At 36.9% G+C, this 16835-nt stretch overlaps 1 protein-coding gene across 2 annotated transcripts in view; it reads right to left on the reverse strand.

Annotated features, from left to right (window-relative positions):
• The window catches only part of CCDC15 (coiled-coil domain containing 15), a 47030-nt gene that overhangs the window by 29805 nt on the left and 390 nt on the right, over positions 1–16835 (reverse strand). The window contains exons 2-7 of one of the 2 annotated variants that reach the window (XM_014543425.1): positions 16348–16539; positions 13735–13884; positions 10140–10328; positions 4663–4776; positions 1438–1560; positions 204–1205 (exon numbers count right to left, since the gene is read on the reverse strand). In XM_014543425.1, coding sequence (XP_014398911.1) covers positions 204–1205; positions 1438–1560; positions 4663–4776; positions 10140–10328; positions 13735–13884; positions 16348–16515 — 1746 coding nt within the window. In that variant the 5' untranslated portion in view covers positions 16516–16539. The remainder of the gene's footprint in view (positions 1–203; positions 1206–1437; positions 1561–4662; positions 4777–10139; positions 10329–13734; positions 13885–16347; positions 16540–16835) is intronic. The other variant, XM_014543426.1, reaches the window with a different exon arrangement.

Raw genomic sequence — 16835 nt, forward strand, 5'->3', positions numbered from 1 at the left:
GTACATTGTTCAGACAGGGTAACATGCTGCTGATATTACTTTAAGACTTAATGAGAACTCCAGAGCTTTTAGAAATCAACCAGGATATTATCTTTTCCAACTATGAATCTCCAAATTAGTTGCAATCTAGTCCCTGCAAATCCCACTCCAAACCTTAAGTAGCTTATTTCTTCTTGCTTTATCTCCTTCCCACTCCATTTTACCTGATATCTGGGTAGAAAATCCTGGTCCTGACATTTGCATAGAGTATTCTGTTCATTGGAGAAAACATGCTGATCTTTGGTGAGAACACATTGCTCTCTGGGTAGAAAATGCTGGTGTTGAAATTTGAATACGCTATTCTGGTCGTTAGCAAGAATATGCTGGTCTTTGCGTATAAAATGTTGGTTTGGACATTTGGGCATAAAATCCTGGTCCTGATATTTGGGTTGAATATCCTGGTCTTTGGGGAAAACATGCTGATCTTTGCATAGAATATGTTGGTCCGGACATTTGGGTATAAAATCCTGGTCCTGATATTTGGGTTGAATATCCTGATCTTTGGGGAAAACATGCTGATCTTTGCATAGAATATGTTGGTCTGGACATTTGGGTATAAAATCCTGGTCCTGATATTTGGGTTGAATATCCTGATCTTTGGGGAAAACATGCTGATCTTTACGTAGAATATGTTGGTCTGGACATTTGGGTATAAAATCCTGGTCCTGATATTTGGGTTGAATATCCTGGTCTTTGAGGAAAACATGCTGGTCTTTGCGTAGAATATGTTGGTCCTGACATTTGAGTAGAATATTCTGGTCATTGGGTAGAATGTTCTGGTCTTTGGGTAGAAAAGCCTGATTTGGGGATAAAAAATCATGGACTTCCAACATATTTCCATCTTCTAGTTCAATACTCTGGGCTTCCAGCATCAGACTCTGAGGTTCTATCTTAACAACCTGGACTTTAAGTTCAATGGCCTGGGCTTTGGGTTCAACAACTTGGCCTTCCATAGGATGGCCTGCCAGCTCAACAGCCTGGGAATGTGGCTCAATATTCTGGGCTTCCAGCTTAACACTCTGCACTCCTGTTAGATCACCCTGGGTCTCCAGCAGATCACCTTGGGTTTCTGAAAGATAATCCTGGGTTTCTGGCAGAATATCCTGTAACTCATTTAGCTGTTCCTCTTCTATTACAGCATATAATGGAGTTTTTAATTGTATTTTCTAAAAGTGAACATAAACATCAAATATAGGTTTTCCAGAGACTCTTAAAATAACCTTAAAAGGATATGGTAATCAAACAAATTATTAGAATAAAATGTGAAATTATAGACTTTGCTCCACGTAACCATTTAGATTTACTATAATCCCAAACCAGTACAACAGTACTGGCATCCCTAGTCTAAGTCATTTTAGTTTAATTTCAATTATACTAACTCCTTTCACTCTACTTTACCTGAACTCTGCTGAAAGTTTTGTTCTTCTCTTCAGAAAAGAAACCCTGTTGGTTCTTCCAGAACAATTTTTCTTTCCCTTTCTTGTCTATCGTAATCGATGAAGATTCCTCAGAGTCAGGTTCCTAAAGAACACACAAACAAAAATGAAAAAATTATGTCTATATAAAAATTCTAAAAATCCAAATGTATCTATTACAGGTGGAAACAATGTGACTGCAATAACATCCTAGGCTTTACCACACTACTAATACAATTTTAGTAGGTTAGTATAGTCAAATATTACAAAAACAGGACATTACAAAATAAGTGCAAAAATGTACACTCAAAACTATAAAATATTGTTGAAATGAATTAAAGAAGATCTAAATAAATAGATCTCATTTTCATGGATCTCCAAAGACAATATTGTAAAGACAACAATAAATTCTTACACTTACTAGTACAGTCAACTAATTTTCAAGAAATGTCAAGACAATTAAATAGAGAAAGAATAATTTTTCAACAAATGGTGTTGGGACAAGTAGATATCCATATGCAAAAGAATTAAGTTAGAACACTTCTTCACACCACATACAGAGATTAACTCACAATGGATCATAGACCTAAATATAATAGCTAAGACTATAAAATTATTAGAATATAGGAGGAAAATTCAGGACCTCAGATTAAGCAATGTAGAGATTAACTCATGATGGATCATAGACCTAAATGTAATAGCTAAGACTATAAAATTATTAGAAGAGCATATAGGAGGAAAATTCAGGACCTCAGATTAAGCAATGGCTTATTAGATACCACACCAAAAGCACAAGCAACAACAACAGCAAAAAAACTAGATCAACTGGGCACACCAAAATTAAAAATTCTGTGCTGCAAATGATAGCATTAAGAAAGTGAAATGACAACAACTCACAGAATGAGAGAAAATACTTGCAAATCATGTATCTGATTTGTACTGAGAATATATAAAGAACTCTTACAACTTAATAATAGGACAAATAACCCAATTAAAAAATGGTATCACACTGGCATTTTCTCCACAAGAAATACATAAATGGGCAATAAGCACATAAAAAGATGCCAGTAACAATTTCAGAAAGCTTATGATTTTTGTCTTGGTGACCTGACAGCAGGCGAGCAAGTATATCTTCTGCTTAAAGCTCCAGGTCTGGAACAACAATAACAACCAGACAGATTCTAATGTCAGTAAAAATAAATCTAACAAGGAAATGAAAGCAGAATTCAAATAGACTATAGATGGTTCTCCTTTCTGACTGGAAGATTTCCACTTCAGATAACTGAGAAGGTAGAAAACTTCAGATCTGAGGGAAGGATTACATACTTGAAATAAGTGATAAGAAAAACTTCACGAATTTCTTAATCACTCTCAATTATATGGAGATTTGTTTCTGATGTTACACCTGAAAAATATACATGAATTCTTTGAATTCAAGCAGCAGCCTGAATTCATCTTCATCGTCATCATCATAATCATAATGTATTACACTTAAATGGCATCTTTGACGTATACAAGTGGCTTATCCAAGGATGTTATCTCAGGCTTAATCCTCCTTCCTTCTACTGGATAATTATTTCAGTCAGACCTGTGAACAGTACTCTTTGTGGGAAAAAACAATTGAGCAGTTTGAACATGTTCCACACAATATAAAATATCAATCTCTAGCATCAAATAACCCTTTTTCTCTGGTTTATTAGAATGTGTCCAATCGCCTCTTTCTAACAGTACCCTGGAGTCAGTCCAAATCTAGGGTAGGTATGAAAAGTGTCAAGATACCAAGCCACTGAGAAGAATTTAGGTACAAAAGAAACTCTACCTTGAGTCTCAATACGGCAATGCTCTTTAGGAAAAGGTAACCAGTATGAATGCAACTAGATGGAATGCCATATATGGATACACACCGCTGCCCACTTGTATTTTGATATTTAACTATAAATTTCTTAACACTAGGACGGGAGACAGTATAGTTTAGTATTCTACCAACTGCAAACATATAAGTGACAAGTGTTTTTGACTGTTGAGATACTTAAGAAAAAAATACAAAAATAAAATATATATGTACAATGTAGGAAAATATAAAAGAATACTAGTTGGGAAGCAAAGCTGAGGAAGAACTAAATAAAACAGAGTCTATGGTAGCAAAAATAAATAAATAAGCCTAATGGTCCATTTTTCTAGATGCTGCCTACCAAAACTTGAAATTAATCCCAAAATTATGTAAACAAAGGAAAGTAAAGGAGTTTAGCATCCAAATATGTGAACACTGAAATAAGTAGGCACCAAAACAGTGTTATTTTACAAGTATAGCCTTAAATATCCTTTTCAGTCTAGCTCCGCATTTGGGTTCCAATTATTCACTCTTACGTTATCTGTTGAATCAAAACAATTTCTTTCTTTTTTAAAAATAACAGTATTTTTTCCTAATTATAAAGCAAAATATATACATTATAGAAAAAATTTTAAGAAATTTTCTTTTAAGAAAGAAAACCAAGAGAAGAAAATAAAAATCACCTATAATACAACTACTCAGAAATAATCAGTATTAACTTCTTGATCCACTTCTTTCTAGGCGGTACATGCCCTTGACCGGAATCGAACCTGGGACCTTTCAGTCCGCAGGCCGACGCTCTATTCACTGAGCCAAACCAGTTTCGGCCAGTATTAACTTCTTGATCCACTTCTTTCTAGGCTTTTGTCTATGTACACAGTATTCTCTCCCCATCTCTTTATTTTACTTTATTTTTTTTCATAGCACTTACTGTTAGAAATTATATTTTACATAGAATATAATAGATATCTCTTTATTATATGCCTCCCCACAGCACAGAAGCTCCTTGAGGGATCTTTGTTCATCTTTTCACCTGCTTCTAACACAATGTCTTGGCATTTGTAGATGTCCCATAAATATTTGTTGAATGAATTTTTAAAATTGAGATTATATTGTATATAATTTTGTATCCTACTTTTTTCACTAAACTTTACCTCACAGACACTTTCCCTTGTCTGCAGATGTTCTTTGAAATCATGATAGTTTTTAGAATGGTTATATATAGATGTATCATAATTTTTTAACCATTCCCTGCTATTGGATATTTAAGGTTATTTCCAATTATTTTACAGTTGTAAATAATGTTGAAATTAGATATAAATAAATCTTTATCTATATTTTTATCTCTATTAAAAAACTTATTAGAAATTAATTTACCTGTTGGGTGGGACAGCTTTTCCTTGTATCTAGTGGAAACACTGCTGCATATTTTTGACTCATAGTTTTAAAGGATGCCAGCTGGTGACGTGCCTGTTTCATGGTTTTCCTAAGCTGTCAGGGAAAAGGGAAAAAAAAGCAAACAAATGTCTTAATACCAAATTCACTAAAGTGTTCCAACAAGAACACAGGCCCCTATTATTAAGAAATGAGAGACCTAAGACAAGAGGATTACTTATAAAGGAGACTGTGACCTGTTGATAGTGTTTTTACATTATTTTTATTAAGAGACTGCATTTCATAACTTGATTTAAGGGCTCAAATTTTTTTTAAATAAGGTATGTTTTATACTCTGTACACAAAAATATCAGAACCTAAAAGTTTGAATTATTACACTAGAAATTATTGAACAGACTTATTACCTTCTGGTCCTTGCATGCCTAATTACCTTTTATCACTCCTTGCTAGATGTCTCTAATTCCTAGTCCTCCTCAAATCCTTTTTTCCTATTTACATGAACCCTTCTTCACCCCTACATTTGAAGAATGTTGTTATTTAAAGTATTTTCTCAAATCTCCCTTCTTCCATGAAGCCTTCCTAAGTTACCTGAGGACACAAACTCCAACATCTCAACAGAACCAATTAGTTTAAGTACTCTAAGTAACAGCTGATAATGAGTATTAATACCAAGTATGTTGACTTTGTGTTCATTCCTAATCTCTACCTAGTAATTTCAGTAAGCATCTATTTTTAATTCTTTTTCAGAGTAGCACAGCCTACTCGATATTTCACAAATCTGTATAGAATGTTCCTTAAAGGAAAATACAGAAATGAACAAAGTACCTTTTATTTAGGCTGAGCACTATATATCATATGGGAGGAAAGCATATCCCTGTGGCACACAGTGAAATTATGGCAAAGCAGGGACCAGTTCTAACCCAACCAGTGAAAGTTTAATGAGATTAGTTCTCCCTTGGAAGGAAAATCATGACTCTTATTTACAGATATCTATCTATATAAAACCCTAATATGCAAATTGACTATAGATATCTATCTATATAAAACCCTAATATGCAAATTGACTGAATGGTGTAACCACCAGCAGAACGACCAGTTGTTATAATGTGCACTGACCACCATAACCACCGGCAGAACGACCAGTTGTTATAATGTGCACTGACCACCAGGGGGCAGATGCTCAATGCTGGAGCTGCTCCCAGCCCGCAGGCCCCAACTGGCTGCGGCAGTGGGGGGCGGGACTGGCAAACGGGCGGCACCAGGCCAGCCAAGGCGGGTTAGTGGAGGCCCCCAATTGCCCCATTGGTCACCCCACAGATTGGCCCTGATCCTAGGGACCAGGCCTAGGGACCCTACCCATGCACAGATTTCATGCACCGGGCCTCTAGTAAATAGTAAATACTGTTGCGATTTTTACTAATAGTGAAGTAGGGATAAAAAACACTTTCACAACCAGCCCATTTTCCTTACAGCATATATCACCTCTGTTTTGTTCTTGCTTCTACAATGTCTATACCTCTAACCAGAGAAATCTGCTTGAAACATCACTCTTTATTCAACTAGGAAGGAGATTTCTACATTTGGTTAGCACAGAGTAGCTAAAGGGATCGCAACAGTTACTTAAAATGCAAAAAGAGGTATGTGTGCAGTTGAGGTTATAAAAAAATACAAAGCCATGAACATGTCTCCTTTTAAAAATATATTTTTTATTGATTTTATGAGAAAGGAAGGGAGAGGGATAGAGAGATAGAAACATTGATGAGAAAGAAACATCGATCGTCTGCCTCTGCATGTCCCCCTGGGAATTGAGCCTGAAACCCAGGCATGTGCCCTGACTGGGAATTGAACTGGCAACCCCTTGGTTCATGGGTCAATGATCAGCCACTGAGCCACACCAGCTGGTGAATATGCCTCCTTTTACTCATTGCCCAGTAGGATGCATGTTATTGCCCTACACAATGTAACAGATTTAAATGAGGATACATAATTTTCATTTCCCATTGAGTTTAAAACTCAATTAGAGTCACAGATTGATTTTAGTCCCATAAGCAGGAATTTCAAGTGGCCAAAGCAGTTGGAATATATATTATATTCATTCTTTTGCTTTGTCATTATCTAAACCCTTTGTCAAAACTCAACCCAAAGGCCCTTTCAATGACCTGCTATGAGGACTGAACAATGGCTACCCAAAGATATCTGGTCCCCATACCTGAAACTTTTAAATGTTTCTTTATAAGGAAAAAGTGCCTTTGCAGATGTGATTAAGTTAAAGATCTTCAGATGAGGAAATAATACTGGATTGTCCAGATGGGCCCTAAATGCTATCACACATTCTATATAATCCTATATAATAAAGAGCTAATATGCTAATGGTCATGATGCCCTCACACCATAACGACCGTTCAGCAGGAGGCTGCCTGCATGGCAGGGCAGAGCCACTGCGTTGCTCCGGAGACAGGGTGGCAGCAGGGAGGTGCCTGGAGGAGGCAGGACCATCCCACCTGCCAGGGGAAGGAGCGCAGCGCGCGCCACCAGGAAGCGGGGCTGGAAACTCCACAGCAGGTACAAGGCTTCCACACTCTCCTCTGGCGCCATGATGGGGCGGAGCCGCCGTGTTGCTCTGGAGACGGGACCAGCCAGAGGCGACTCACGGGACTGAGGGCGGGGCTTGAAGTGGATAGAGACGGCCAGAGGTGTCGGGGGCGGGGCCAGACACGCTCAAGCTCTGGGTGGAAGGGTGTCAAGGTGGGGCAGTGGGTGGGTGGGCAGGGCCACGCAACTTCGCACACCAGGTCACTAGTATCCTTATAAGAGACAGAGGAAGATTTGACCCATAGGAGAGAAGGTGATGTGAAGACAGAGGCAGAGATTGGTATGATGTGGCCACAAGCAAAGGAATGCCAGCAGACATCAAAAGCTAGTAGAGTCAAGGAATGTAAAAATCCAAAAGGAGAAAAATGATAACTATAATCAAATACTTGATGTGTTCTTAGAGATCACCATGGTATTTTATCCTCTATAACTTGAGAGTACAAAACTAGACCCAGAGTAAAAATTATAGATTTTTACTCAATATATTGAAAAAATATTTGTAATTATTTCAAACCTTATAAAAATTAAAGTCTAAAAAGTGAGTTGATCAACAGTGGCAATGTTCTAGCAGAAATTAGAGGGCCATATGTATACTTGAAACACTATAAAAAGAATTCCTTAGAGAGAGAAAGGTTAGACTAGATAATGTCTTTTCTTGTCTAACATTTAATGTAAAATGTAAATAAATTCAAATATATTAGAAACTTCAAACACATATAAAAGTAGACAGAATACTATAACTCTTGGCCAGTCTTGTTTTATTTATAACCCCCTACTTCACCTCACCCTTACATTATTTTGAAATACATCCCAGATGTCAAACTATCAAACTATTTCATCCTTAAATCACAAGAAAATTGAAAAGTACACTTACATTCAGAAAGAGAATTACATCACTATTTACTCAACCAGTTCTAGAAAAACTAAAGGTGGCTGTGCTTGAACAGTCTCACTGTCTAGCTCTTAGTGACATCTAGTGGATAAGAACTGCAACAGAAACAGTAAACTTTAAAAAGTGTCTATTGTCATGGTATTGTGTGGACAAAAGTTTATAGGCTTGAAGTAGTTTTCAGCGGTCGCGAACCTTTCGGACCTCGCGGACCACTGGTTGGTGACCGCTGGTTTAAATCACTGAACATTTAGTAGTTCATCTTTTAAGAAAAAAACATACTATAAAAACTTTTAAAATTTTTGAAACATTTAAGGCTTCTCATAACTTGATTTCCTCCTACCTAACCTCATTTTCTGTTTTTTCCTCTATAAACTAGCATTAGAAAGGTTCTATCACTTACTCCAAATATATCAGGCTTAATACATATTCCAGACTTTTAACTGTCCCTCCTATCTCAAAATTCTCTTGAATTTACCAATTCAATTCAGCTTAACAATTCAAAATATACAGCTCAATTCCACCTCTTCCAGGAATTCTTTCCTAACTATTCCTTTGGAATTTAAATTTTTTTGAACTGCCAAAACACAACTTTATCACCAAATACAGCAAGTATCTCTACATTAATGTCTACTAAATTGGGGGTCTATTAGCTTTGTATGTCTACTTGTAAATATAAACCCACAAAGGGTCCTATTTCACATTTTATTAGTATCCCTACAATGTTGAACAAACAGTACATCTGGTGGACTGATCTATTTATGTTTTATACAGATGAAGTAAAATTCTTACTTCAGTGGGATTTATAGCTACAAGGAACATAAAAGCAAGGACTGTGTCTGTCTTAATCAATTTTCTATCCCTTTTACTGTATGCAGTGCCTGGCTCAATAAATATTTGCTCAACAAATTATTCATAATCTTATAAAAGAAAACAAAAATGATTATAAAAATGATGACTAAAAAACTGAACAAAGACAAGAAAAAGTTGTAGTTTTGGATAAAGAAAAAAATGTTTTTAAATATTTCAACATAACATGTGCTTATAAAGCTTTCCCTATTTATACTAATAGCACAATTGGATTTGCTTCATACTGTGATCAAACACGTTAGCAGTTACACAACTTTTATTTTCACAAAATCATCATTTTCCACATTTTGCTTTCCTCTCACTATCCCTAGGAATATAATTTTTAAGTGGTAAGATGAAGATAATTCCCACAGCAGACCTGAAATATATGATATCAACTGGACAAAAGCTCAGGCATACTATGAATAGAGTTGACTGGATGGCATCAAGTGATTCAAGTGAATGGATCTACTGATGGTGGTTAATTTTGAAATATCAGGTATAGAAAATGAATCACTAAATAAAAGTTACAGGTAAAAAAACCTCTGAATGTGTTAATTGAGAATTTCCTATATTATTACTTGCGTTTTAGAATTATTTATTATGAGAATCGGATTAAACGACAAAAAAAATTAACAAACAAAATCCCCCACATATGTAGTAACCTTTTTTGCAACAAAGGTTAGGATCACCTTGCCCATATGCTACAAACTGAGAGAGATGGAGGAAAGGAGAGAGAGAAAAACAATGATTTGTTGTTCTACTTATTTATGCATTCGTTGATTGATTCTTATATGTTCTCTACTGGGGATTAAACCCGCAACATTGGTGTATTAGGATGACGCTCTAACCAACTGAGTTACCTGGCCAAAGCTCTTTCTAATAACTTTTGAACTTTAACACTTTGGCACCTTATATAAGATGATTCTAAATTGTCTTACCAAAAACAAATATAATATTTTTTAACATATATTAAAATAAACATCATCCCACTATTTCCCACTTTTTAAGATTTTTAAAAAGGTGAGAAAAAGTAAAGTTGAATGTGATACCTCCTAATCTCTACTTCATATCCTAATATGTCATACATCTACAAAAAATTGTAGATATAAAATAAATATGTACTTACAGCCTGGGCATGTTGTATTAATTGATTCTCATTCTCTCTATCTTGTATTCCATCATCAAGCTTCTGGGAAGAAGGTGACCAAGCACTTCCAATAGCAGCATTCAAAGTCTTCGGAAAAACTCCTGTTCTTTTAGAAGTGAAGTGTTCTAGATCTGAAGGCAGCATACCTACAGTGTCTTCTTTTTCTGCCTATACAAAGGAAGAAAGAGTGACATGATTCTAGTGAGATTCCACCCCAACCCAGTACAAATAATGTCTATAAGCAGCCCAAAAGATTTAAAATTGGTGCCAGGGGGAGGTAGCAGAAATCTGGCAAAAACACATTTACCAGGCACTTACTATGCGCTAATAATTTACATTATCTCATCTAATTCTCACAACAGTCTTATGAGACAAGTATTATATCCCCACTTTATAGGTGAAGAAACTACAGTCCAGAGAAGTTGTCATTAGCCCAAAGTTCACATTGCTAATAAAAAAAGCATAAGCCAGGTCAGCATCATGGAAAAATGAGAAGACCCCTTTGCATAGCCCCTTACATCTACAGCAAGTAAAACATCTATACCATCATATACCATGATCAACTGGGATTCATTCCAGGGGTGCAAGGATGGTTCAACAGCCGCAAATTAATCAATGTGATATACCACATTAACAAAATGAAGGATAAAAATCACATAATTCTGCCCTAACCAGTTTGGCTCAGTGGATAGAGCATCGACCTGCGGACTCAAGGGTCCCAGGTTTGATTCCGGTCAAGGGCATGTACCTTGGTTGCGGGCACATACCCAGTAGGGAGTGTGCAGGAGGCAGCTGATCGATGTTTCTCTCTCATCGATGTTTCTAACTCTCTATCCCTCTCCCTTCCTCTCTGTAAAAAAATAATAAAATATATATTTTTTAAAAATCACATAATTCCTTTTTATGAAGATGGCATCGAAAGTTAAGAAGGAAGCCCCTGCCCCTCCCAAAGCAAAGACTTTGGAGGCAAAGAATATTTTTTTTAAATCACATAATTCCTTTTTACGAAGATGGCATCGAAAGTTAAGAAGGAAGCTCCTGCCCCTCCCAAAGCAAAGACTTTGGAGGCAAAGAAAGCAGTGTTGAAAGGTGTCCAAAAAAGATCCGCACGTCACCCATCTTCCAACAGCCAAAGACACTGAGACTCCGAAGTCAGCCTAAATATTCTCGGAAGAGCGCACCCAGGAGAAACAAGCTTGACCACTATGCCATCATCAAATTCCCCTGACTACCGAGTCAGCCATGAAGAAGATAGAAGACAATAATACACTTGTGTTCATTGTCGATGTCAAGGCCAATAAGCACCAAATCAAACAGGCTGTGAAGAAGCTCTATGACATTGTTGTGGCCAACGTCAACACACTGATCAGGCCTGATGGAGAGAAGGCGGCATATGTTCGACTGGCTCCTGACTCTGATGCTTTGGGTGTTGCCAACAAAATTGGGATCATCTAAACTGAGTCCAGCTGCCTAATTCTAAATATAAAAAAAAATCATGTAATTACCTCAAGAGATGCAGAAAAAGCATTTGACAAGTTATAATATATACTTATGAAAGAAAAAAAAAACCCTAAAAAAAATGAGTATAGGAGGAAGTACCTCAACATAATAAAGGCCAATAAGATAAACCCACAGCTAAAATCATACTCAATGATAAGCTGAAAGCTCTTTCTTTAAGATTAGGAACAGACAAGATACCCACCTTACCTATTATTCAACATAGTATTAGAAGTCCTAGCCAGAGCAAAAATGCAGGAAAAAAATTAAAGGCATCCAAATTCGATGGAAAGAAGGAAAATTGTCATTAATTGCAATGACATGATTACATATATCGAAAACCCTAAAGACTCCACCAACAAACTACTAAAAATAATAAACAAATCACATTCCTCAACTCCAAACTTTACTACAGAGCTATAGTAACCAAAATGATATAGTATTGGCAGAAAAATAGGTATACAGACCAATGGAACAGAATTGAGAGCCCCAAAATAAACCTACATATGCATGGGCAACTAATTTACAACAAAGGAGCCAAAAATATACAATGGAGAAAGGAAAGTCTTTCCAATAAACAGTGCTGGGAAAAATGGACAGCCATATGCAAAAGAATGAAACTAGACCACTATCTTACATCATACACGAAAATTACTTAAAATTGAATAAAGACTTGAATCTAAGACCTGAAACAATAAAATACGTAGAAAAAAAAATTAAGTTCCCAGACATTGGTCTCAGAGATGTTTTTTGTGAATTTGACTCCAAAGGCAAGGAAAACAAAAGCAGAAATAAACAATTGGGGCTACAGCAAACTAAACAGCTTCTGCATAGCAAAAGAAACCATCAGCAAAACAAAAAGGCAACCCACCAAATGGAAAAGATATTCACAAATGACACGTCCGATTAGGGATTAATATCCGAAATATATACAGAACTCATAAAACTCAATAACAACAAAAAGAAACAACACAAAAAATCGGATTAAAAAATGGGCAGAGGATCTGAACAGCATTTTCCTAAGGAAGACATACAGATGGCCAACAGACATGAAAATATATTCAACATCACTAGTTATTAGAGAAATGCAAATCAAAACCACCTCATACCTGCTAGAATGGCTATTTTAAAAAAGACAAGAAATAGTAAGTGTTGGAGAAGATACGGAGAAAAGAAACCCTTGTACACTGTTGGTGGGAATGTAAATTGGTGCAGCCACTATGGAAAACAGTATGGAGATTCTTTTAAAAATTAAGAATAGAACTACCATATGACCCAGCAATTCCTCTTCTGGGTATTTACATGAAAAATATAAAAACACTAATTCATAAAAATATATGTATCCCTATGTTTACTACAGCATTATTTACAATAGCCAAGACATGGAAACAACCTAAGTGTCCATCAATGGATGAATGGATACACATACACACACACACACACACACACACACACACACACACACACTACTTAGACATTAAAAAAAAATTGCCACTGTAGTAACATGAATGATCTTGAGGATACTATGCTAAGTGAAATAAGTCAGATGGAAAAAGACAAAAATTATATGACTTCACTTATATGTCGAATTTCAAACAAAAAAGTAACAAACTAACAAAACAAACTCATAGGCAACAGACAACAGAATAGTAGTTACCAGAGAGAAAGAGCAAAATGAGTAGAGACGGTCAAATATCTGATAACAGAAGAGAACTAAATTTTGGGTGGTGAACATGTAATAGAATACACAGATAATGAATTTTGTTGTACACCTGAAATTTATGTATTATTAACCAATGTTACCTCAATAAATTTAATTGTAAAAAATAGCATAAGCCCGAATTCAAACCCCAAAAGGAATCCAAAACATTGTTTTTAATTAGTAGGAGCAAAAAATGAGTCAGAACAACACAGGAATAAAACATGGTTTCTCTACATACAAATCTACTGCTCTCACCAGCAAATCAGATTATACAAAGCATGGAATCAAAAGAAAGTGAGCTGGTACTGTCATAGCTTATCTCAGAACACATACACTTCCCACTCACTCTTTACCCAGGGCTCACTTTGAACTTACTTCTTCATAGAACTTCTGAAGCTGTTGCTTTTTTCTTAGCCTAACTCGTTGATTTACTCGGTGTTTGGCTTGTCTCTGAAAATGCTTCAAAGCTTCTTGTTTTTTTCTTAACTGTTCCTTTATTTCTTTCTCAATTACATATGCTGCAGTCTTTAAAGATGAAAGACAGAAAATGAACTTTAATGTCAACCGTTTTTCCCAATAGGGCTCTGTTATAAACACAAGTCAGGAAACAATCCTGAAAAAAATAACTCAGTTCTATAATCCAAAATTCCCAGTAGAGTAACGAAATCACAGGAGTTCAGAGGTGATAATCTAGACATAGCTAGTGAGTGCTGAGAACTTCAAAGCAAATCACAAACTAAAAATTGGAATTTGGAGTATTCAAATCCAATCTGAATTTTTCACTGAACTGAGAACAAACAGTGTCTTCATTAATTCTTAATGAATCAATTCAAATCCATCTTATGTTCTACATTTTCTAAAATAGTGAAACAGTCCAGACACACCAGATTGCTTATCACTCACCAAAATATCTTATTCTAAAATGCCTTCATACTCAGAATTATGCTCCATTTTTAACCCCGCATGCCCTCCTGTAATCTCTATCTAGTAAAGAACTACTCCATCTCCCAGACCATCTAATACCCACCTCCTAGTACCTCCCACAATCCTTTCTTCCTCTCAGCTCTGTTATGCTTAGTACCTCTGATTAACGTTAACTGAGTACAGTGTTTCTTGATTCCTTCATTAGATTATGATCTCTTTGAGGGCAGGAAATGTATTTAATTCTCCTTTATTTCCTCTATATAACACAGAGACTTGAATATAAAGGTATTTAATACCTGTGTAATGCTCAATTCCAATACATATCCTAAACAATTTGGAACATTTTATCGCATTTGAGTCCCTGATCAGTATTCACAAAGTCTTATCTTTCTTCTTTAAATACCATAGTCTTAGCACTTAATCATACATTACACAAACTCTTAAAATCCTTTCTGGAAATAGGCAGAGTAGAAATAAATGAATATGTACATACACACATACGTACATAAAAACATAAATAAACACTGCATTACTATTTAACATTTACTTTAAATTACATACATAAAAACATAAATAAAATAAACACTGCATTACTATTTAACATTTACTTTAAACATACCTCATTTCTCCTCTAAGGACCACTAAGTAAACTTCATACTTTTCACCTTCATGCTCATCATCCTGTCTATACTATACATTCAGAAACCTTCACACACTTTTTGCATTCCATAAATACTTACCGAATGCCCATATTTGTTAGGAACTAAGATGAAGATGGAAATGTGATAAGTAAGATTTTTTCCCCCCTGTGATCCAGGAACTCACACTCCATCAGGAAAAGTAGATATGTAAACAACTTATTATGAATGTAATGTGTTAAATGTCATAATAAAATCTGAACAAATAGCGAAGTGAAACAGGTTTGGGTGAAAGACTATAAAAATCTTCTTACAAAATTATCCTCATGCTCTCACCGGTTTGGCTCAGTGGATAGAGTGTCAGCCTGAGGACTCAAGGGTCCCAGGTTCGATTCCGGCCAAGGGCATGTACCTTGATTGCGGGCACATGCCCAGTAGGGGGTGTGCAGGAGGCAGCTGATGGATGTTTCTCTCTCATCGATGTTTCTAACTCTCTCTCTCTCTCCCTTTCTCTCTGTAAAAAATATATTTAAAAAAATTATCCTCATGTGTTACTTAGTGGTATGAGTCTAACTATGTAAACAGGCACACATGTAAACTTTGCAGAAGTTTCCCTTCATCTCCTTCCTCCCTGCCATCTTGTACTTACAGCAGATCCATTCTTTAAGGACCAACACAAGCTGTATTTCCTCATTCATTCATGCAACAAGTATTTCCTGAAGACCTACCATAAACCAGGACAGGAACAAACAGCACATAAAGGCCTCTGTCCTCATGGAATTTATAGGTACACATTTCCTCAGAATCCCCGTCAGAATTCATCTTTCCCTCCTCTATTCTCTTACGGCCTGAATCTCCACGACCAAACTTATCAAAAACTGTAAGCGATGCCCTAGCCAGTTTGGCTCAGTGGATAGAGCCCCGACCTGTGGACTAAAGGGTCCCAGGTTCGTTTCCGGTCCAGGGCACCTGCCCAGGTTGCTGGGCTCGCTCCCCAGGAGGCAGCCAATCAATGATTCTCTCTTGTCACTGATGTTTCTATCTCTCTCTCCCTTTTCCTTCCTCTCTGAAATTAATAAAGAAAATATTTTTAAGAAAAACTTTGTGATAATGTTGCATGAAATGTGGCCAACTGTGGTCCTGATTACACTGTAGAAGATATAGGCGTTGCCTATTGCTTGTGCATAACAAGCACTCAAGAATTTGTGAAGTAAACTGAAATATATACATGTTATACGTATGTGAGTTTTGGCAAATACACCCGTGATTGTTCTATAATGCTAATGCGAGAATATATTATTTATGACCGAAGAGAAATAGCATCCTCGGACTATCTTTAAGCACCAGAGAGGCAAAAAAAAAAAAAAAAGGGAAAGATGGGGTAGGAACCCCAGTATTTAGTATTTCGGTTCACACTGACACTCACATACGCTGTGTTTCCCGAACTGTGCGGCGAGGCAGGTTCCACCCACGCCCCCACGGGCACGACAGGCTGGTTCCTCTCCGCCAGCACTGCCAACACGTCCTTGCTCTTCCGGGGGTTTAAGGCTAGGGGCAACTTGGGGGTGTTTCGACGCTTCTTGAGGGGGGGCATACTTGCTGAAATCTGTAACTCCTGCTTAGGAGAAAGGACAAGCCTGTCATCTTCAAACGACCGCGTTAGAAGCTCAACTTCCTAACCCATGAGCCGCAGGCCCCTTGGAGAAGGCAGCCGCCTGACCAAGTGCAAGAACGGGGATTCCTGAAGAAGGTGCGAGGAAAGAAGGGAAAAGCAGTGGGAAGGAATAAGAGGGGAAGGAGGAGGCTTAAAGATTGCCTAACGGAGGAAATGGGGGATAGAAGGATCTGACAGAGGACGGTACCCAGGGGCGGCACGGCGAGGTGAGACGGGAGGACCGACCGCAGCAGCGGGAT

The sequence above is a fragment of the Myotis brandtii genome, unplaced genomic scaffold (genome assembly GCF_000412655.1).
Source record: "Myotis brandtii unplaced genomic scaffold, ASM41265v1 scaffold325, whole genome shotgun sequence".
Taxonomy (NCBI): Eukaryota; Metazoa; Chordata; class Mammalia; order Chiroptera; family Vespertilionidae; genus Myotis; species Myotis brandtii.